The 22,430-nt window shown below is 40.3% G+C and overlaps 1 protein-coding gene across 1 annotated transcript; it reads right to left on the minus strand.

Annotated features, from left to right (window-relative positions):
- Positions 1-1,123: 1,123 nt before the first annotated feature.
- On the minus strand, positions 1,124-16,837 carry LOC122631913 (homeobox protein unc-42). The gene is made up of 6 exons (XM_043818133.1): positions 14,765-16,837; positions 11,336-11,463; positions 10,950-11,057; positions 4,861-5,043; positions 4,248-4,347; positions 1,124-3,357 (listed from the first exon to the last, which is right to left on the minus strand). Exons 1-6 carry the CDS (start codon positions 14,982-14,984, stop codon positions 3,251-3,253), a joined length of 846 nt encoding a protein of 281 aa, XP_043674068.1. The 5' UTR covers positions 14,985-16,837; the 3' UTR covers positions 1,124-3,250.
- Between the last annotated feature and the right edge of the window lie 5,593 nt (positions 16,838-22,430).

The raw sequence follows: 22,430 nt of genomic DNA on the forward strand, positions 1-22,430 counted from the left end.
TATGTATGAGAAAGACAAAGTACAGTGAAAACACCATAGGAAACATAATTTGAAGTACGGGTTATCGTTTATTTTAGTCTGGCGATTCCTTATGTATAGGTTTTTAGGCGAAGGTACATTGTCATATAAGATTTATTATGAATGTGCTAAATTTAATGACATACAAATAAACTTTGAAATCTAATATTTTATTCTCTCATTTTGTATGGATGATCCATCACGAAACGCCCAATCCTTCGATTCACTTTACTTTTCTTTTCAAAAAATTTTACAAGATGTACGTATACACACAAACATATATATGTACACATGCATATACATATATCTTTTTTTTTCATATCACAGATAGCAAATTTCTTTACAAATTCATGTAAATATTTTGAGACAAATGAGACATGTGATTTACCATTTTAGCACTACGTGGCGTTTATTTCTCAATATATACTATCCTTATTTATTTGTATATGATATATAACGATAAAAATGTTTTCACACTTTTATCAAGCCTCTCTCAAAAATTTAATGTAATGTGGATATAATTATGGAGTATTGCTACAGAAATATTTTTATAGGGACATTGGTCCCTGATATTGAATCATAAAAATAATGAAAAAGAATTTGTCATGATCAATGGGAATAAAATTATTAATTGTCCGATTAAAAAATCCTGTACGAGAGATATTTCAAAAGACGTTTCATATTTCGCGCGTATTTTATTTCCATTCGTTCGCGTTTTGACCGTTAGAAGGCGCGACGAGCGATGTGGAGGGAAAGTACGACGTTCGACGTAATTCTTTTGTTGAATTGTTATTCAAAATTTTTTGTGTAATCTTATATGAATATATATATATATATATATATATGTATATATATATGTGTATTTAATGTGTTTATTAATATTTTTATTCGTTAACTAAAAGTGAGAAAAGTAAAAGAACAAAGTTCTGATCACATTTCCGAGACTTAGAATATTCCAAAAAAATGTTTACGGTTAGTTTCGTATTTTCATTACAGTTACGTGTTAAGAAATACGCCTTTTTTTTTGGATTCGTTTCACCTCGTACGCAAGAAGCGGATAATTGCAGGAAGAAAGCAAGAAGAAAAACGACGAATGCACCGGAGGTTAGTTTTAAATGTAATTTTTATTTAGGCTATGTACAACACATACGTACAATACGTGACCCTTGCTTAAAACTATAATACGCCCGCTGTGTATGTATTTCCACTTAAGTTTAAACCTTTTTTTCATCTCGACATACGTGGGATATAGTGTACATGTGTGTTATGTGCGAGTGCATCGTGTATCTGTATTTCAAAGATCGTGTGTAATATGTATGTATATATGTATGTTGTATATTTGTATGCACGCACGACGCACGCACACACGCACGCATGTACGGATGTACACACTCACGCACGCACGTACGTACGTTCACACCGTGTATGTATGACGCGTGCACGTTCATACGTGTGATATGTTACAAACTTTTTTTAGGAACATTTCGCGTGGAACAGCGCGAGCGCGATATATATCAATGAGAGGTCGCAGCGGAGCTACACGAAAACAATGCAGTCGTATCTGCAGCTTCGTCCTCGAGTCGATATATCGATTAGACAGTTATTGAAAAATGACACCAATATAGACGTTTGTTGATCGGACAGACTTCAAATATGACGAACGAAAGGCGTCAGGAGAAGTTTGCAAATCGTCAAGTTCGTATGTAAAGTTCGCTATTGGAACGGAATCGTTTTTCTTCCTCTTCCTTTTCTTTTTTTTTTTTCTTCTTTTTCTTATTTATTTATTTATTTATTTATGTATTTATGTATTTATTTATTTACTTATTTATTTATTTATTTATTTATTTATTTATTTATTTATTTAAATCACTTTTGTCCCTACAACTCTCCAAGCCTGACGCCTTTCAAATTTCGAACTTACGACACTGCCGATATTCGCCGCCATTCGCTCTACTCCCGCAACCCTTCGACCCTATGTCGCCTGAAAAAACCATCAGCATCATCGTCATTATCAATCATAGTCGGTTACTTTAAAATCCCGGTCAACATAAGCACACAAATCAATGCCTAATATTTCACTAAGGGTACGCTTACATTTTTTTTTTTTTTTTTTTCTTTTAAAAGGACATTGAAAAATCGCATACGCTAGAATATTCTGCTGTTTGTGATTACGCTATGTAATATCTATATCTCTTCATGTATTTACAATTCCCCAGAGTCTCCTCCCTTCAACCGAAAGTCTGTCTTTTTTTAATCTCGTTGTTAAGAAACTAACGAAAGATCTTTCTCTCTTTCTCTCTCTCTCTCTCTCTCTCTCTCTCTCTCTCTCTCTCTCTGTGTTTTCATTTTTCTCTTTCTCATTTATCTCTCTCTCTTCCTCCGTCTTCATTTTTTTTAGCTTTCTCTTTAAATCGTCCCACGTTTCTCGTGTACGCTCTCATTCGTCTCTAAGCTACAAATTCGAGCGAACATACGATCGTTTATTTATTTCTCTTTCTTTTTTCATTCTTTTATTTATTTATTTATTTTTTTGTTTTCTCTTTCATTGTCGGACGAAACGTTACGCGATCGAGCGAACACGCAAACGGAAAAATCATCGAAGCTCTATATACTGTACATTATAATCGAATAGGAAAACTCGTGTACGTATATAAAATTATTTGCGCTAAATGTGATCCACCATGACGATCTTATTTCTTTTTCATTTTCCTCCTTTTTCTTTCCCTCTTCGTCCCTCCCTCTCTCCCATCGTATATTTCTCTCTTTCTCTCTTTGTCTTTTCAACATCTTTTTATCATTTTTCTTTTCTTACATTCGCGTCGTAGAGTGACGAGACAGGGTGTCGAGTTATTCGTCCTCGATATTTATTTGTTAGCAGTTATTCATCGATTTGCATCTTTGAGCTTTATGGACGATTAATTTCGAGAAAAGAACGCGTTGGCTACGTTCGAACGAGAAAAATAATTCGGCGACCCACGTGTTTTAATATCTTCCGTTTAAAAATTGTTAATTTTTCTTTTGCAAAGAAATTTAGCCAACTCTCTTTCTCTCTCTCTCTCTCTCTCTCTCTTTCTTTCTCCCCTTCTTAAGTAGACTTCTCTCTCTTCCGATTTCGAGTTCGGTAACGATCAACGACGGTCGCCATTTCTCCTCGTCCTCGTTCTCGATGGGTCCGACGACGTGTTTAGCGTTTATTCGGTCGGTGAACATTTACAGCGGTATACGTTTACAATTATGTTTGATATTGCAGCATCGGTGCGGCGAGATTAGGATGATGGGCCGTGTTCATTCTTAGGGCCGAGATACTCTTGTTGTACCATTCGTCCTCCGCTGACATGCCTGTAAAAAGGAATAACAAAATCTTTACGTTTAAACGATTATAAGATTAAATGTTATTTTATCAAATTTATAAGAGACGAAAATGCCGTAATAGATCGTACCCGATATTATTATTTCATTGATAAATATTCCTATCGGTTTAAATACCTCGATAGAAATCGATTAGAACGAACTAAGGGAAAAGAATGGTGAATTATCGAGCGACTCGCTGAATAAAAGTGAAAAGTCCGATGGTATTCGTGGAAGGGATACGGAACGGATTCGATTTAACGATTTTCTAAGAAGCTCCATGGAGAGACGGCTAATGGGACGATTTACCGTCGCATTAAGAGGTTAAGTCGTTATACAAGGTGCAAAGATATTGGCCCGGTGACTTCGACGTTGGACTCGCGACTACTCTGTTAGACGTCGCTACGTTTTCGTCGAACGATTCGAATCCGGCAGGCAATTCGCGAATAGTCTTGATTCGATTTAAAAGCGATATTCCATCTCGGCCCGGAAATGGTGTAAGACGGCGCTGCGCCGGAAATGGAGAGAGGAACGTCTTCGAGCGATCGAGAGACGAAAGAGAAAGAGCGGGAGAAAGAGGGAGAGATAGATAGATAGATAGAGAGAAAGAGAGAGAGAGAGAGGACTACCCTCCTTCCCCGTCCTTCTCCTTCTACTTTTCTCCTCATCCTCCTCGTCTGATGCGCATCATTTCCGGTCCGTTCTTTTTACGAAATCATTCGATAAGATCGAGTCGATCCTCGAACGAGAAACTTTCACCTTTTCTATCGATTCTCGGAGATATATTTTTAGAAAAAGATTTCTTGCGCAATGGCTTGCGGATAGATAAAAATGACATGTGCCTATGTGTGTGTAAAATTCGTTGCTTTTTTTCAACTTACCCATCGCGTCTTGTCGCATACCGGTGACCGCCGACATGTTCGACGCCGAATGTGACATGGAAAAGGGTTGGGTCATGCTAGGGTAAGACGTCGTGCCCATCTGAAACGAACGAAAAGAATTCCAAAATTCGAAGATATTAACGAACGAACGAACGATTCGGCAAATTACGATCGATACTTTTATTATTGTCATCGATCGTTATTATTGTCATCTTGTTGAAATTTCTACAGGGAATCTTTTTTATCCTATACGTTTGCCCGCACGTTTGACGATTTATTGGTTCAATTAAAGCGGTAGGCATTCGTTAATCCGTCCTACCCAACTAATCAGTTAAAATGCAATTTAGCTACATCGACCGATAGCCGTGCGCCGGACGTACGCTCAGCTGCACTCCAATTTAATACCTCGGTTAAAATCATTAACGAGAAACGCATCGAATTCATTCGCTCGGACGCGATCCGCCATCCGATCCTCCACCGGATTTGATGGATCGCGTCTCGACTGGTATTATCGTTTCTACCTAAGTCTTTATTACGAACGAATACGAACATGATTGACCTACGCGGCTCACGCATAGGTACATATATCATATGGATAATTCCAAGGATTCACCTGAGGATAACGATTGATTCCATTTATACTGTTGTGTGGATGTGGATAGGGTTGATAGCCTCTGCTAGCGCCAGGATAGATGTTCCTCATCATGGCACCTTGGCACGCGGGTATCGGAGTAAGTGCCTTTTGCAATTGTTTCTCTTGCTTTCTATATTTCGCTCTTCTGTTCTGGAACCAGACCTGCGCAAAAATCGAGCGAATCGATAGTGCTCCTACAAATACATACCTGGATACATCATATTCATAATCCATCAAAATCATTAATGAGAGAGAAACTCTTGCATGGTTTTCTAACTAGCCAACGAAAATATCGACTAATTCTTTTCTATTTCTTAAATTAAAAGATACCCAATTTTTCTTTGTATCTTTTCTCTTGAGAGAAAAAATGAGAGAGAAAGAGAGAGAGAGAGAGAGAGAGAGAGAGAGAGAGAGAGAGAGAGAGAGAAAGAGAAAGAGAAAGAGAAAGACAGACAGAGAGTGGTTTACCTATCGCCATTTTGCATCGGGCAATTTCCATTGTTTCGTGGGATTAGTAAACCCATATTGGGGGTTGCCCGAGCCGCCACTGGCGAATCTCTCCTACTACTATCCTATCCTATCCTCCCTTCCAACGTCTCTACCACCACCACCACCATCACCACCACCACCACTACTACCACCACCACCACCACCACCACCACTAGCAGCATCAACACCACCTCTTTTCTACACCCTTCGCCATTGCCTACCGTGAAACTCTCTTTCCAACGAGATACACCATCGTCGTCCTATTCCCCTCCCTTCTCTCTCTTTCTCACTCTCTCTCTCTCTCTCTCTCTCTCTCCTCCTCTACTTTCGCCTCCCCTCCCCTCCTCATCCCTCTTTGCTCCCCAGAAAGAGAAAAGCCTGCGGCTTCGTTCCGCTGTTCGGTTGTTTCCACCCTCGTGTTGACGTCAGCGGTGCCACGCGATTGGCCGATCCCACGGTCGTGACGTCACTCCGCGCCCTCTCATTGGCCACCACGTTTTATCGACATTTCTCGCAAGCTCGCGCGAGCCCTTCGAACGGAGTTGCGCTTCGTGTGAAAGCATGGCGCTCCGAGAGAACGACTCGCGAATTATCGCCGACGCTTTTACCAAAGCTAAGTTCGTCTTTTCAAGAAATATCCTGTCTTGTCTTTTTATCCTCGATTCAAAGGATACACAAATAAAAGATAGTAAGGAGAATAAGAAGATGTCTTTTTGAAGGATGAACTCGAAGTACCTACTTTTCATCAAATATTCTTAGTACATTATTCACTGCGTTTTTATTATTTTTACCGTGTGTTTTCTCTCTTTCCATTTTTCCTTTCTTTTTTTTTTCTTTTTTTTTCTCTTTTTTTTTCCTTTTTTTTTGTTTTTCTTTTTTTTACGGAACGTTCCTTTACGTACGCGTAGTCTTAGTATATGTTTGAGAATGTCATCGAAAATGGTTACGAGCTAACTTGCCCCACGTATGACGAATAAAACTTAATCCGAATCGAAACTGAGCATGGCAACTCTCGCGCGGAACTTCAACGACTCGATTAAGCTCGAGTATTTGAATTTGTTCAACTATCGATAGTCAGGACTTAACTTTAATGTTATTTGACACGATATGCGAATCAGTGATCTTTAGATCATTTTTCTTTCTTCTTTTTTCTTTTTTTTTTTTTTTTGATATTATATAATTTACTTTTAGTACCCTACTTTAAAAATTAGAAAGGAGCAATCTTCGAGTGAATTTTAGTTTCGATTTTACGAATTCTTTTTCGTTCGTTAGAAATAGTTGTCTCTCTGAAGCCCGGTTTCGTTGCGTTGCGTATTTCCTCTCTATAGATTTATACGTGTATCTGTGTACGTATATATACAGTATGTATATATACACACATACACGTGCATATGTACGTGTATATATATATATATATATATATATATATCGTATGCATTTACGTAGATAGACGTAGGTAGATAGGTTTTACGGAGAGAGCCGGTAAAAGGTCGACTCCTTTTATTTGCTGCTCTTCTACCGAAGAGCTTTTTGAGAACATACTTGCGCGCGTCCCTTAAGGCGCGCACCCTGCAAGAACTGGAAAGCTAAGAGTTCGTAATTCAATAACCGTGCTCTCCGGTTCTCCCTTTCTCTCCCTCCAGCGTTTCTGCCCTAGAGAAAGATAGGGTGGTAAGGAAGAAGCGAGAGAAAGGGACCGAGGATGAAGGGTGAAGAGGGAGAGTCAGAAATAAGGAGCTACGGAGAGATGGATAGGTCGATGAAGTGAGGAGGACGAGTAAAGAAGAGAGAGAGAGAGAGAGAGAGAGAGAGAGAGAGAGAGAGAGAGAGAAGAGCTCAAAATGTCTGCTACTTTGAGGACCCCAACTAGAAGAAAACTATCCTTTCACGCGCTTAAGAGAATACCTACCATGAACTCTGATAGCGACTTTCTACTAAGAACTTTTAAGTGTCTTGGGAAAAGTAGGATGCTTTTTCTTTTTCTTTCTTTCTTCCCTTCTCCTCCTCCTCCTCCTCCTCCTCCTCCTCCCTCCAATACGAACACCCGATGAATTCCGTTCGATTTCAATGGATTCATGAACGAAGACGAATATATGGCGAGAGCAATAGTTCCCAGATGGATCAAAAGTTCTTACGTGATTTTAAAAATCGATTACTCTTTCTCGAGACTTTTTAGACTGATTGTTCTTTTCTTAGATCGCAAAACAACAAGAATATTTCTTGAAATCGCAGAATCTCGATGCAAGATTACAAATGTCTCGAGAGAGGTTAATTGATATCGAACTTTTGGCCCACTCTCTACTTCGTTCTTCTTCTTTTTTTTCTTCTTTGGTCTCCTTGACAAGTGGAAAGTGTAATTGAATATAATTATTTGCTTGTTATATTTGGAAGAAGATATCTCTAATAAAGGAATGGAATTTTTCTAATATTAAATTACACCATAGACTGTATCGATCCCCGGTCCATTCGTCCATTATCCCTACCCCCCCCCCCCCCATAACGAAAATATCGTGGAAAACTGAATTAGGGATGTGCGTCGACGATTTGTACCTTTCCTTTTTATTTTTTTCTTCCTCTTCTTTCTCATTCTTTTTATATTTTTCTTTTTTTTTTTTTATTTTTCTCTTCCTTTTTTCTTTCTTTTTTTTTTCCTTGTTCCACACTGATTTTCCTTATTTCCTGCCAGATGGGAAGCCGGAAGATTTTCTCGGGAGAACGCACTGTGTGGGTAGGCTTCGATCGGAAGTCGAATCGAAGTAAAAAGGTGAAATGAAAACTCGGCTAACTCAATATCTCGGCTTCTCCTTTCTTTTTCTTCTCCGCGGCATAATAGGATTTCTCGTGCCTTGATTCGAGAATTATTCTCTTACTCCGTGGCACTATCCCTTTTTACATTATCCTTCTGGCACATTTCATATATCCTCTTACTGGCTCTTTAACGAAGAAACACTACCCGTTTTCTCTCTTTGGTCGTTCCAGACCCAAGTACTACCAATTTATTAACTTCCTTTTCTTTCCCCGTAGATTTCTGGCAACCGCTCCTTTGTCCTTTTAATTTTTTATTAAGGAATCAAAAGACGTCCTACGAAAATAGGCCGTGAATATCTTAATTCACGTTATCACACAGTAGACTACGAATATAATATTCGAATACTCTTCAATTACTAATTCTAACTTTTTCTACATTTTACATCCTACGACGTAAAAAAACGAAGGGACAAGTTTTATCGTGTAACGCCCGGAGCGATGCAGAATCGTCGATAGAGAAGTGTTGGAGATTATCCGACGCGAAAAAAGGGGCTGGGGATAAAAGAAAAAGGAGAAAAAAAAGGAAAAAGGGAGAAAAAGGGAAAAAGAAAAAAAATGAGAGGCGAAGGTAGCGTCGCGAAGAAAAAGGGGCCCCGAACCCTCCTATCGTTTCTCTCTCTCTCTCTCTCTCTCTCTCTCTCTCCCTCTCTCTCTCTCTCTCTCTCTCTCTCTCTCTGTCTATCTTTCGCTCTCTCGGGCTCTTCGTCTCGTCGTCGTCGCGCAGTGGAAGGAAGAACCCCGCAAGGCCGAGACGTTTCAGATCTATCTAGGGTGGAGAAAATTCAATTTAAAATGGCGGCTCAGATATAATGGCAGCCTCCGGTACAGCGTCACCCAAACCCCACCTCCAACTCATCTCAACTTTGTCACCCTCGTTCTCTCTCTCTCTCTCTCTCTCATCCCCCTGCCACTGCACCCCCGCGTATCGCCATCTTTGTAGAAACAGGATGCCGTAACTATCGTGGCAACATTTTTAAGCATTCCTTTCTCCGTTACGCTTCAACTTCCTACTCTCTTCTTTCTCGTTTATCGAGTATGCCTGGTAATGTAGTAGAGAAAGATAGAGAGAGAGAGAGAGAGAGAGAAAACGAGAGAGAAAACGAAGGACCAATTAAAAAAATATCTACGTATAAATATTTTTTTTCTTCGTTTATAGAACGTTTATAAGACGTTTATAAAACATATTAGAAATCTTCCTAGTTGTAATTTATAGTAGATTTTGGAAAGCGAGGAAAGTTTCATCGTGTCTAATACTTCGCTCGACTTAGCACCGACCTATACTACTTGGGCCGACGGTAATCAGTCCACGTGGTTCATCGGCCCTACTAGCTACACTACTGCGAAGCACTTTCCTTGAGAACTACATAGTACTCGTGGCTGATCACAAACTCGGCTGTAACTACTGCGAATGATCTACCGAGATCTAGTCTTCTCTCTCCCTCTCTCTCTCTCTCTCTCTCTCTTCTCTACTGTTACGACCTCTTGGCCGATATAGCATCACAAACTTGGACTTTCTCTTGGTCTCTTGGTTCGAAATTGAATTTCTTTAAGTTGTCGAATAGGGTGAAATTATCGAAATAATCGGTCTTCACGATCGTGTGAGAAAATGAGAAGGAATCTCCCGAGTGATAGCAAAGTAACATTTGAAAAAATAAGAGGATTGCTCGTGTTTGAGGTTGAAACCAACAGGTTCGAAGTCTTGTACGGACGGTGAAGCCGCTTGGGTTCGGACACTTTGTGCATGGATTATAACCGGGCGACTAAAAGCAAACCGCGTTTTACTTGGCATCGCAGTTTAACAGAGTTAAGTCGCAGTGGTTCCCGGGCTTTTAACTGAAACAACACTCCCTTGCATTATATATCAAAAGAGCGAAACGCACCGGCGGACTGTTTTAATATGTACCGCTCGGAGCTCTACCGCTTGGTGCTTCGCTGGTTGGTACTATTGCGTGCCGTTGGTTTGCTGCGACAGTCGAATGACTTTCTACCCGTGAGACTCTCGTCTTTTGCTCTCTCTCTTTCTTTCTCTCTCTCTCTCTTTCTCTCTCTCTTTCTCTCTTTTCTCTCATCTCGAGGATATTTCTAATGCCGGCAAAAACCTAAACCACCGACGGTGACCGCGATGGTTCAGATATTCGTTTACCAGCTACTTCGTCTCTACAATTATTTCCATATACCTATTCAAAATTATTTCTATTCGCGTTTCGGTTTCGTCTTTACTGAAATTGCTTTTTCTCGAATATCTATGTATAAAGGATTAATAGCTTCGCGAACAAAGGATGATACTATCGCGAAGAAAACTACGTTTTGTAATGGTCGACCGAGAGATACGAGGGTCCCTATGTAAAATACTTCTGATCCTGCCGATCGATCAATCCCTGGAAGAACGTGGGGTGTCTTGGATCGACATTTGCGCTCGTAACTTCATTTTGTTACCCCGCATGTGTCTTTGATTCGATTACCCAGTGAGTCATCCTCGAAACGATAGCTACGTGGACTCCATCTTTCATTTTTATAAACTTCTCCATTGTTACTGTAACATTGTGAAATATTTTTCGATCGAGCTTTTTACGATTCTACGATCTATGACATTTCCTTTTTTTTCTCTTTCTTCTTTTTTTTCTTTGGATTTTGGATTATTCACGTAACGAGCTTATCGTAAAAAATTGAAAGATTTCAACGTAGTTTCTTTTTTTTTTGTTTGTTTGTTTTTTTTTTTTTGTTCCCTTCATTTCTTTTTCTCTTAATTAGCGAGAGCACAATAGACTTACCTGAATTCTAGCCTCGTTCAATTTGGTGGTCCTCGCCAATTCCTCTCTGCAGTATATGTCAGGATAATGAGATTTTGCGAACGCCGATTCCAATTCTGCCAGCTGCTCCTGCGAAACAATCGGAGGCTATAGTAAAGATTGATCCGTGTTGGTTGAGAGGAAATTTGGACATCGACCGCGGAAAGCTTTTGAATTGAGCTGTCGAATTTTGTTCTCTTTCTTTCTTTCTCTCTTTTCTCTGCTCTTTTTATTTTTTATTTTTTTATTTTTTTTTTTTAATTTAATTTAATTTTTTTTATTTTTTTATTTTTCATTCGGAAGGAAGGAAATCCCCGAAAACGATCGTCGACGTTAACAAATCGAGAAGAATTTTGAGTTTGACGTACCTGCGTGAAGGTAGTCCTGTGCCGACGCCGAGCCGGTGTAGGACAACTCGCGGTGGTGGGTGTGTGGCCAATGTGAGGGCTAGAGGCGCAAGGGTCTGGTTTTAATTTTTTAAAAGCTCCTTCGGCTCCTGAAACGGAGAAAAACGAGATTAGGATATTTTTGGATAAATGGCAAGGATAATGAATTCGACGCGTGGTAAAATAGCGGTTGTTAAATAAAGTTTGTAAATGTCCTGATATATGCATGTAAATCCATTTATTTTCATCATAAGTAATGCATTATACTCTTTTAATGAGTGTTTCGAAAAATCAATGAGCTCCATTGTTAGGTTCATATACTATGTTTACATGGTATTAAAATTAATGCAAAACTTAATTGACGTTCAAAAGTTTGAAAGAAGGGATTATTACAAAATAGATAATTACTGTAAATAATAAAGATTTTTTTTTTATATATATATATATATATAGTTCGACCTCCTTCGCGTTCGTAATGAAAATGTTGTAAAATAAGGATATTATTCGCATCGACGAATGATCGAGCATAAGTAATACGTTTAAAGCTGCATAATGTAGACGTCCTTTGAAAGTTACTTCAAAATGATGTTTTCGTATAATGTATATTATACATATATATACACACACACACACGTACATATATATATATATATATATATATATATATATATATATATAATATTTATCGGAACGAGCGTCGACGTATACGTTCGGTGCATGGCGTGCAAATATGCCGCATTCATTTTCATTTTGAAAATTTGACAGCGGATAGGCGAAGTTATAGCGGTAATGTAATCTAAATTACCGAACTTCAATTTTGAGATATGAATATGGAGTTGTTTGATGTTGCGCACTCCGCATTTACAATAAAATAACTCGATAAGCTTATTTTCATGGGAGACATCAAAATAAAATTGCTATCTTCAAAATCTACCCAGGCGAAATGGTTAATGTGTAATGCACGTGTGTAACTATATAACATGTATATATACACAGTTAGAGTTTTGTTACGGTGTGTAAAAGGATTTTTGCGAGTAAAATAATACTAAACGTACTACCAACGTGCGGAAGAGTGTAAATTATGATATCATACATTTTTGGTATATCCCATTTTAATATTAAATTTTTCATACGTACTTTTTACAACGCGTTAATCTAAAGTCACAAAACTCTTTTACTTCGTTGAACGTATATTCCCTTCGGGACGATTATAAAATAAAAAAGACGTACAATTTTCTTTATCTTTTCTTCTTCTCTCTTTACTTCTTTACTTAAAACTTGAAGCGAAACGAAACGAATGATACTTAGAAATTAATCAAAAGTATTTTATTTCCTTTGAGCAATGCGACGTATTGGGGCTGAATAAAAGAGAATCAATTTTGTTTAAAAAAAAAAAGAAAGAAAGAAAAAAAGAAAAATAGAACGTACGAAAGAAAAATACTCATCGACGAAGACGACGACGACGACGACGACGACGAGAGTATCTTCCCTCATGTTCGCTTAATTCTAAGTATCATTTCGGATTTGGTAGCAAAGTTGCAAAGTCGAAATCTAGATTCCGATCTAGAACAGAGTCCATGACCGTCTTAGTTATTTCATGGTCCTGGCTTTATGAACGAACGACGGACGTGCGGCTGGTGTAACCGTGGCGAGCGAAGTCCCTCGCACTATGCTAACTTGATTAGGGCGTTAATGACCTAATCATGTTACATGCTGATTCAATGTTCAAAGATGAATGCTGTCCACTTTACATACCTTCCCTCGTTACCTGGTGAGCATGGAAACTCGGTCAAGTTCATCAAAGAACACAAAGGGCTCCCGTCGGCCGACTTTTCTATCGGCCCTTCCTCGTGAACTCTAGATATCGTTCGTTCTTGCCAACGATACACTCCTGACCCATTAATTAACAAGCAAAGCTTTTTTTTCTCTCTCTCTCTCTCCAATGAAGAAGTCGATCGTGAAACTCAAACGTGTGTTCTGGTCTAACGTTCATTCTAACATAACGTCCGATTTTCTCGTCGGTTGCAAAATGAAATTTGTATTCTATTAGATCGAAAAAGAGACAGATTTTTGCGACTTTCTAAAATCTTTTCATTGATATCGTGAGAACGAAGAAATTAACATATTGTTCGAACGGAGAATCTTAAAGGAACAAATTCGATTCGATATTTTTAATAGATTTTTTTTTTGTTTTAACGAAATGAAAAGCGAGATAGTTTCTTTAATTTTGTTGTTGTTGTTGCAAATTGATACTCGATAATGCTGGGAACGTCAGAAGAAGTTTGTCGATGAAAGGACGAAGGTAACAATTCTTGGCCGTTTAAAAGGACATCTGCTTTCGAGGATTTCCATAGCTTAGGCTTGTGCGATCGTAGTAATAATTAGCGACGATTTTAACGAAGAGGACACGTGTATCCTACGCCGTTAACCGACCGACAAATAGTTATCTGGTTTCCTATGTATACGCGTCTTTCAGCTGCCCGTCGGCATCTGCCAAGGGATTAAGATTATCTTTTTAAAAATCCTCGAATAGATCCTTTGCGCAGAAATGACTAGAAAGTCGACGATATTTCGAATATTTTGATTATAACTTTATAGTTGAAATTAACAAAGTTATCGAACGATTCAACGTCTTCGAAAATGCTAGCAACTTTTGATGAATATTAATTTTCCTTCCTATCTCTTAAAAGCACTTGTTTTAAATATACAAAAGAAAGAAAGAAATAGAAAGAGAACGGAAATGAAAGTAAACAAGAACGTGTTAAAAAATAAAGAATAAATAAAATACTGTATAGAAATAGATCGTGGAAACAATCGTGTAGGTATGAAAAGTCGAGCGAGATCGAGTTCGCGTTGAAGCGAGAGAAGAGGACAACGGAAGGGAGCAAAGGGATAGAGGAGATCGTACTCGTGGAGCCCTTTCGAGGAGACGTGGATGACAAGACTCGACACGCGTCCGCTCAACGTCCGATGTTTCGAGCCTACCCCATTAGCGAACCCCTAGTGCTAAGCTCTCTTAAGCCCCATGAGCGCATAATAATAGCCCATAGAACAGGTAGTACCATATGTCTACCCGGGTGTCCCTCATTGTCGATACTTTTCGTTCGTACGCGTCTCGCCACCGTGCGGCACGCCTGCACTCTTTGGAGCTCAACAAGCGGAAAATTCGTCTATCTCGATGACCAAGCGATGTACACTTTTCTCGCGAAGGAAAAAGTCATTTTTTTTCTTTTTTTTTTTTTTTTGGTATGCATCGAAAAGGGGTTTTTATCAGGGTCATTATCAGCCCTGTCGTTTATCAGCCCATCAAATCGATACTTCGTTAAATGCACTTTTTACAGATTACATTGTTATCGTATCCCTTATTTCGTCAAAAGTTACTATCGAATATTAATCAATGGGAATACGTACCGACGGTAGTAGTGGCCCCCACGCTGCTTCTTCCCGGTGTAGCCGCAGGCGTCGGCGGACTAGCTTCGAGGCCCTGATGCACCCCGTAGAGCCCAAAGTCCTGTTCGTTCGAGCTCGCGCTGCTACACTTCCTCTTTTCTTGATTGTGATTCAAATGGAAGCTGTCGTTTTCGACTAGACCAACTCCGAGGAGGCCGAGATTCGGCCTTAGCTCGTCCATCAGCTTGTTCTGACCGCAGTTGGCAGAAAAGTTTAATTGCCGGCTAAATATAGCCGGGAATATATTGAATTGCTGATGATCGAGGCTAAGGGCGGTCGTCGGTAGCGACGAACCGCCACCACCACCGGCAGTGCCGCCGGCGCCGCCGCCGACGGATGTCCCACCGACGGTCCCACCGACGGTGCCGACGCCGGCCGCACCGGGACCACCGCTACCTCCGGACAGGTCGTTAGCCAGGGTGATGCCGGGGACGACCTTACCGAGCTCCTTCGAGAGCTCTTGCAACGATTATCACCACCTGACACCCCTTTCCTATCTACCACTGCATGCCTTTGTCTTTTTTGGACGCGCGAACCAGTAGTCCGATTTTTGTTAATATTGTTATTCCTCGATATATAGGATACTATTAGGAACTTGAACCTTCTTTCTTCTCCTTTGCGTTTTTAATAACTTCTCCTTTCAATTATTTCCTCTTCGGCATTTGGCACTCCAGACGATGAAAGGCTTTTTCCCCTATTTCCCGTACTCTAACACAATACCACCTTTCGGACGTTGCTCTCGCGTTCCCTCCTTATTTCACTGTCGCTTATTATCACTGTAACTCCTTGCTTTTCTATTCTTGATATAAAACGTCGTTGGCGTCGTTCGAGTTCCGTGTATGATCGTCTTATGACCTCGCAACGTTTTGGTAACTTCGATACGACGGCGTACACGTATAGACCGACGAGTTTACGAATGACTGGAGGAAAAAGTTGTTTTCATTTCTTATTTGTATTTCAAGTTGATATTGAAAAAGGAGGAGAAGTAGGAGGAGAAGGAGAAAGAGGAGAAGGAGGAGGAGAAGGAGGAGGAGAAGAAGAAGAAGAAGAAGAAGAAAAAGAAGAAGAGGAAGAAGAAGAAGAAGAAGAGAGAGAGAGAGAACGTTGGATCTCAACGTCTACGGGAAACGCGGTCGGTTTATCGCGATATGACCCCGATTCGAAATTCAAATCTTATTATCTCTTGGATCCAATTAGGAGGGCGAACGAGCGGAAGAGATTGGGACGGAGGAGAGAAGCGGTGGAGGTCGAGGAGGAGAAGGAAGGGGTCGTGGTGCTGGTTGGCGGCCTTGAAAATTAAAATAATCTTTGACCGAATGTTTGAGAAGAATTAGCACGAGTTTGAAAGAAGTCGCTTCTCGTGGAAGACCTTAACGACTTATAGATACGATGTGTCGAGAAGGTTGCGGACGGAAAGGACGTAGCGAAGGATGACGCGTGACGAGCGGACTTGACTTCTTTTCCTTTGCTTTCGTATATATTCTTATCGGGAACGTCGTGCGTCGGACGGGAACGTTTACGCGGAAGGGAAAAGTCGAAAACCGATGGGATACGATACGACGACGAAGAGTGTCGGCCGTGGCGCAGAGGGGCGACCGCTCGCCGTGAGTTCTTGTGGGATTCTGTCCGCGAAATGCAGTTATCCCGGTGAGTCCGCGCGGGGAGCAGCGAGGAGGAGCAGACGAGGAGAGGCGTGGAGGAGAGTAGTATCGGTGTACCACCGTAGCTAGCGGCCTATGTAGCTAGCGTACCAGGATACGCTTAGTGCGATAGTGGTAACGGTAGTAGTGGTAGTAGTGGTAGCCTAGTATAGTAGCAGCAGCGAGAGCACCCTCGCGAACACCCTCGTACTCGACGAGGCGTCGTACTCTCTCTTCCACCGGCCGGCTCTTCCACCCCCTTCGCGAGTTGCCAGCCACGAGATTCTCCAGAGCACGATTGGACGCGAGGGGGATGCGTTGCTCCGGCAACGGCCAATCGCCGTTTCTCTTTGCCTCCTCACCCTACCCCCACTCCCCCGCCAAAATGGCGGACCCACCAATAAAAATTCCACCGGAAAATAGCCTGCGAGCGATTTTCTTCCCACCCTACTCCTATCCACGAGCCTTTTCCACGCGTTTACAGGGCGCACACATTCGCGCCGACGCGCAGCATCCTCACAAACACCGATCGCACCGTGGATGATGCTGGGACGTGCCTCGGAGGAGAGAGTAAAGGGACGTCCGTGCCTTTCTACCACCACCATCGTCACCACCACCACCACTATCTTCGCTGCTATCACCACCACTACCACCGTCAACCTCATCCTCGTTCGCGCTCTCATCGTCGTCGTCGTCATCGTCGTCGTCGTCGTCGTCGTCGTCGTCGTCGTCGTCGTCGTCGTCGTCGTCGTCGTCGTCCTCGTCGTTGTTGCCGACGTCGTCGTCGTCGTCGTCGTCGTCGTCGTCGTCGCCGCCGCCGCCGTCGCCCTTCTCCTCCCCGTCTTTCCCACTTGGAACTCTCTTTCTCTTTCGACCCTCCCATCTCGTTCCACCCTCTTTCCCCCTTTTCTCCTCTTCTCTACCGAACTACGTTTTTCTATTTTCTTTTTTAGTATCCTACTGCAGATAGCTTTTTTAATTCTTTTCCCCTTTTTCGGGATTTGATTGTAACGTACACCCAAGTCTGACCCACCTGCGCCTGCAGATAATCCGTGTACCACTATTTTCTACCTATACCAACGACCCTGCTTATTTATTTTTCTTTCGAAACTAATGGCGTTCTTTCGATTGAACCGTTACTACTTCGTTCACCCCGAAATCGCTTCGTTTCTTCTTCAATTAATATCGAATAAAATTCCATTCTCGTATTGTTTTATCAAGGACTTCCATCAGTATTCGTTATCGCGAAACTCATTGCAAAATTCAATCAAAAGTCTTGAATAATAAATATGACGCGAGAGGCCGACGAGATTATGACGTTTCGAATAGGCGTCCTCGATAAACCTTTATCGTCGCTTTTGTCACGGATCGACAAACGCTCCAAGGTTTTCAACGATTATTCCGACTATGTCAATCTCTCGAAAATAGAACGCCCCTGGCACGCGTCTCCTTCCATAGTCGCAGCCTATAATTTCGACGGTGGTGAACGCAAAAAGCGCGTACGCTCTCGCGCTCTCGGTGTTAAAAGCGGGCCAATTCACGACCAAAAGTCTTTTTTTATTTAGGCTTTCGTTTATTGTTGTCTCGGTTACGCCCATCTTGGACAGTTTCCCATGGTGATCATAATTGATTCTCTTCTTCTTCTTTTGCATCCTTTTTTTCCTTTTTTCTTTTTTTCCTCTTTTTTCTCTTTGTCTTTTTTTTATCACTAGTCACGGCTTTGTTACATTCGAAATATCACTACGGGAATGTAAAAGTTGTTATTTTCTTAAATAAATTTCTAGGTAGAATCTCTCTCGCGCGATACGGTTTAAACTCGCCTCGTTTTACCCGAGAGACTAAACTTTCGAGAAAGTTCGTCGCGTCGAGTATCGCGACCTAATAATCGTAGTAGGTATCTATCGTAAAAGGGAAGAAATCCAGAAGGACTCTCTCACTCGATAAAAGTACTGTAGATTCGGTTCTGTCCGAAGGGGTAAAGGAAGAAAATGATCGATGCTTAGATAACTCGATATCACAATGTATATAGCTACACATCGTACGAGTACATACACGATCGAGATCGCGTTGGCGCCGCTCTTCAATTCCACGTGGATTTCCATGTAACGTCAAACCGCTATTTGTACACGACTCGCTCGCCGCTCGATCGATCTAATTTATAAAGGGTAGATCCTAAGTATTAGATTAGATTTTATACACTAACTATAGGTACCCTGTATCCCCAATATCTACATGGACCATATGCAGGTTGTTGAATTTTCTAAGGGCAATCTAGATTGCTATCTTCTTTCGTCGATTTTTTTTTCTTTCTTTTTTTATTTTTCTTCTTTTTTTTTTTTTTTTTTTTAATCAATCGAGTCGACGACGATCCGTTTCCATCTTGTCAAATTTTGAGTCGTCGAGAAGTCGGAGAAAATTTTCCTTTTTTTTTCTCTTTCTTTCTTTCTTTTTTATCTAAATCTCACACGATTAATTATATCTTCGTTGTTCTCTCAACCGTTGATACGTTCATACTACAAAAATATCATGTTGATCCGATAGTCAAAATGTGGCATTTCGGCCTGTCCAGATGTGAAATCCGCCCACTAATTTCTTCATCCTGCAGATGTGCATATGAGTGTACACGGACGTATAGAGATACGCCTTTGATCAGATTACAATCAACAACGCGTTGACAAATTTTAGTAGGTATTTATCGATTTCGCGTGTTTTTAATTGTTAATAATTTTATTCGATATTATAATATAAAAAAAAAAGAGAGAAAGAAAAATTGCAACAAAACGAGCTTGTTCGACGATCGTAATTTCACAAATACGAGAAAATTTCTCTGAAAAAGGTATAGAATTCGAGGGTGAATTCGTGAAGGAACAATTTATTGTCGGCAAGTGTGACAGATTTCGACCACGCCCAACCGATATGGTGACCCTTCGTGATCGGACTAGATCCCTCTGGTTCGAACGAGGAGCATCGGCAAATTTTTGTCTTTGATCTACGTGCCGAGCTACTACGTCTTCCTTGCGAATCACCGATGAGATCGGGAAAGCGTGATAACGATCAAAGTCATCGAAACTTTTCGCTTGGGGATTTCAAAATCCCCATAATTCGTGTTGAAAATACGACGTTGATAAAAAATACCTATGGTTTAGTTTATATAACATATTTCAAAAGGAAATTTCGAGACCTGTCGATCGTAAAAATTTGATATAACGTTTGATTCATTCGTCCCTTTAAAAGTGAATCTACAGAACCGAAAATAACTTTGAAAATGGTTCGCGCAAAATACAATACGGATAAATTAAAGCGATGACCGATTCGATAGACTCATCCTCTCGAAGTATGGGCGTTACCCGGTGCGAGGGCAAATAATTGGCCTATTCAAATTATGTACAATATTTTGATGTGGTTTTATTGGTGGCACGTGCGGCGAACAAATTGGCAAGCACGTGCCCATCCTCCGACTTTCGTACGGTAGCGCAGCGCAACGATCCGAAGTTGCCCAGAGCGCATTTGTAAACTGACCCAAGAGGGTTGCGAACGAACGAACGAACGAACAAAAGATTTTAGGATTTTTAGTTCGATATTTTGTTACACTTTATCGAACTTTTCGGAGTTTTCGCTCTTCTCTTTTATTTTTCTTACTGTTTATTGGTTTTTTCCCTCCTCTTTTTTTTTTCTTTTTTTAAATCATTTACAGCTCCAGTGCGTACTCGTGCCCATAGCAGATCCGTGTCCCGGATCGTACAACTTATTTTCAATCTCTAAATTCTGACAAGGTAAACTACCTTATAAATCTCGACGGAATCGAATTAGAACGAGCAATTAACGCAGGATCCTACGTCGGATCTAATGTTCTCTTTGAAACGAGGCGCGACTAACTAGCGAGAGAGAAAGACGATAAGTTGAGTGCTTAACGATTATGAAATTCGATGACCGATTTAATATTATGTATAACTATGAAAATATTTTATGTGGTGCCGGCTTTTCTCTTCCTTCTTTTTTCTTTTCTCTTTTCCCTCCTATCCTTTTTTGTTTCTAACATTGGCGTGAGTTAAAAAATCCTTTTAAAGGCGTTATTACCACCTCCTTTTTTTTTGTTACTATTATTATTATTTTTAATTAGATCCTCTCCTTATCCTATCTCGTTCTTGCTTCCAGTATTACACAATTAAGATCGCTCTATATCGTTTTCGTAGTACATAATAACTGTGATGCAAACAGAGGCCGCTGGTATAACATAGCGAGTGTAAGATTATATACTAGAGAAACGAGTCCTCGGAGTATACAAGAGAGGGTGTACTCAGGGGAGAATATATACACAGCAAACAAGCTGTAGTACTATCTCTGGTTCACCTATCTAAAGTTTTGATACTTTTGCTTTATCTACGATTTATCTATCTTCTTTATCCGCGATCCTTATCAAGATAATATCAATGTCATCGGATTAATTATCGTTTTAATTCGACATTGAAGAACATCATATTGCAGAGAGTCAATTTTCGATCTATGCATCCTACATACGTCGGGACAAAATTATTGTTAATTAAATAAAATTTTCAAAAAATAAAATACGTTTTCTCTTTGTCCAAAAAATACATACGTATATGTTTCAAAGCTTGCCTGTTCTATTCTTTGACCTACCATAATGTGCTACCGCGTTGTAAAAAGAAAAAAAAAAAGGGTAAAGGAAAGAAAAGAAAAGAAAAGGAAAGGAAAGGAAAGGAAAGGAAAGGAAAAAAAGTACTTTCGTCGCTTTCATCGTGTTACCGGTTGGACGAACTTTTACGAGTCTGCCCATTTGTGGAAGGTAGAGTCGTTACGACGAGAACCATGGCGAAAACGTAAGAATTTCATCTGGCATATATATATATATATATATATATATATATATATATATATATATATGTATGTATGTATGTATATATACATATATATATATGTATATATATATATATACATATATATACATAGGGAACGAGGGAATTGCTCTACTCGGAAAGGTAATGAGAACGGGATTATAAGATTACAGTGGAAGCTACTCGAGCGTGTTTATTCTACGCGCTGAAACTCGGAAATAAGTCGCTTCTATTCTTGGATGAAAATATATTTCGTTCGTAGACTTTCGGCTAAATCCTTCGATATGCCCAAATATGCACAATCTTTCGAGGAAGGGAAATTTGAACAGTTACTGTCGATTATTATGCGCGATTCCTTATTAAATTGAATTTTTCTTTCTTTTTTCTTTTTCTTTTTCTTTTTTTTTTTTTTTTTATCAATTTATTTTATTTTTTCTTATTATTTTTTTTTTTATAATACTAATTTTCGAGAAATCGAGATGTTTTTGGAGAACTTCGATAGAAACGTTACGGCGCGTTCGTCGAGTTCTTCGTTTTATTCGATATATGACATATATAATACAGATATAGGAAAGACTTGAACTCTCTCTTCGTCGATCTTTCGATCCTCGACTGATCATCGCTTGCACCCCCGTTAAGTCCTTAAGCTTTCCATTCTCTCCTCGATTTTCGTACGTCTCTCTCTCTCTCTCCTTCTCTCGGTTCAGTATTCATCTATATATATATATATATATCTCCTTCCCTCCCTTCCTCTCTTTCCCTTCCACCTCCATTTACACCGAGCAGCTCCTCCTTCAGTTTCTCCTCGTCGTCTATGTCTATGTCTATGTCTATGTCTATGTCTATGTCTATGTCTATGCTATGTCGTCTCTCTCTCTCTCTCTCTCTTCCTCCCTTTCCCTCCGTCCCTCTCTTTTCTCCTTCTTCTTCTTTTTCCCTCTCTCGCGTGTTTTGCCAAGAGCCCTCACCAGCGGAAGCGTCACGTACTGCTCTGAAACAAAAACGTAGCGACGTCAAATGCGATTACGAGAGCTGCGAGAGCAGCTCCAGAACGCGGATGCTGTGCTAGGTTGGATGGACGAGAACGAACGAACGAACGAACGAACGAACGAACGAACGAACGAACGAACGAAC

This window comes from Vespula pensylvanica, chromosome 9 (genome assembly GCF_014466175.1).
Source record: "Vespula pensylvanica isolate Volc-1 chromosome 9, ASM1446617v1, whole genome shotgun sequence".
Classification (NCBI taxonomy): domain Eukaryota; kingdom Metazoa; phylum Arthropoda; class Insecta; order Hymenoptera; family Vespidae; genus Vespula; species Vespula pensylvanica.

Excerpts from the sequence above, each read along its gene's own strand:
- LOC122631913 (XM_043818133.1), bottom strand. The coding sequence starts at position 14,984 with ATGGACGAGCTAAGGCCGAATCTCGGCCTCCTCGGAGTTGGTCTAGTC. Across the intron at positions 11,464-14,764 it reads GGGGGCCACTACTACCGTCG|GAGCCGAAGGAGCTTTTAAA; the intron begins GTACGTATTCCC and ends TCTCCGTTTCAG. Across the intron at positions 3,358-4,247 it reads TATGCGACAAGACGCGATGG|GCATGTCAGCGGAGGACGAA; the intron begins GTAAGTTGAAAA and ends TCCTTTTTACAG.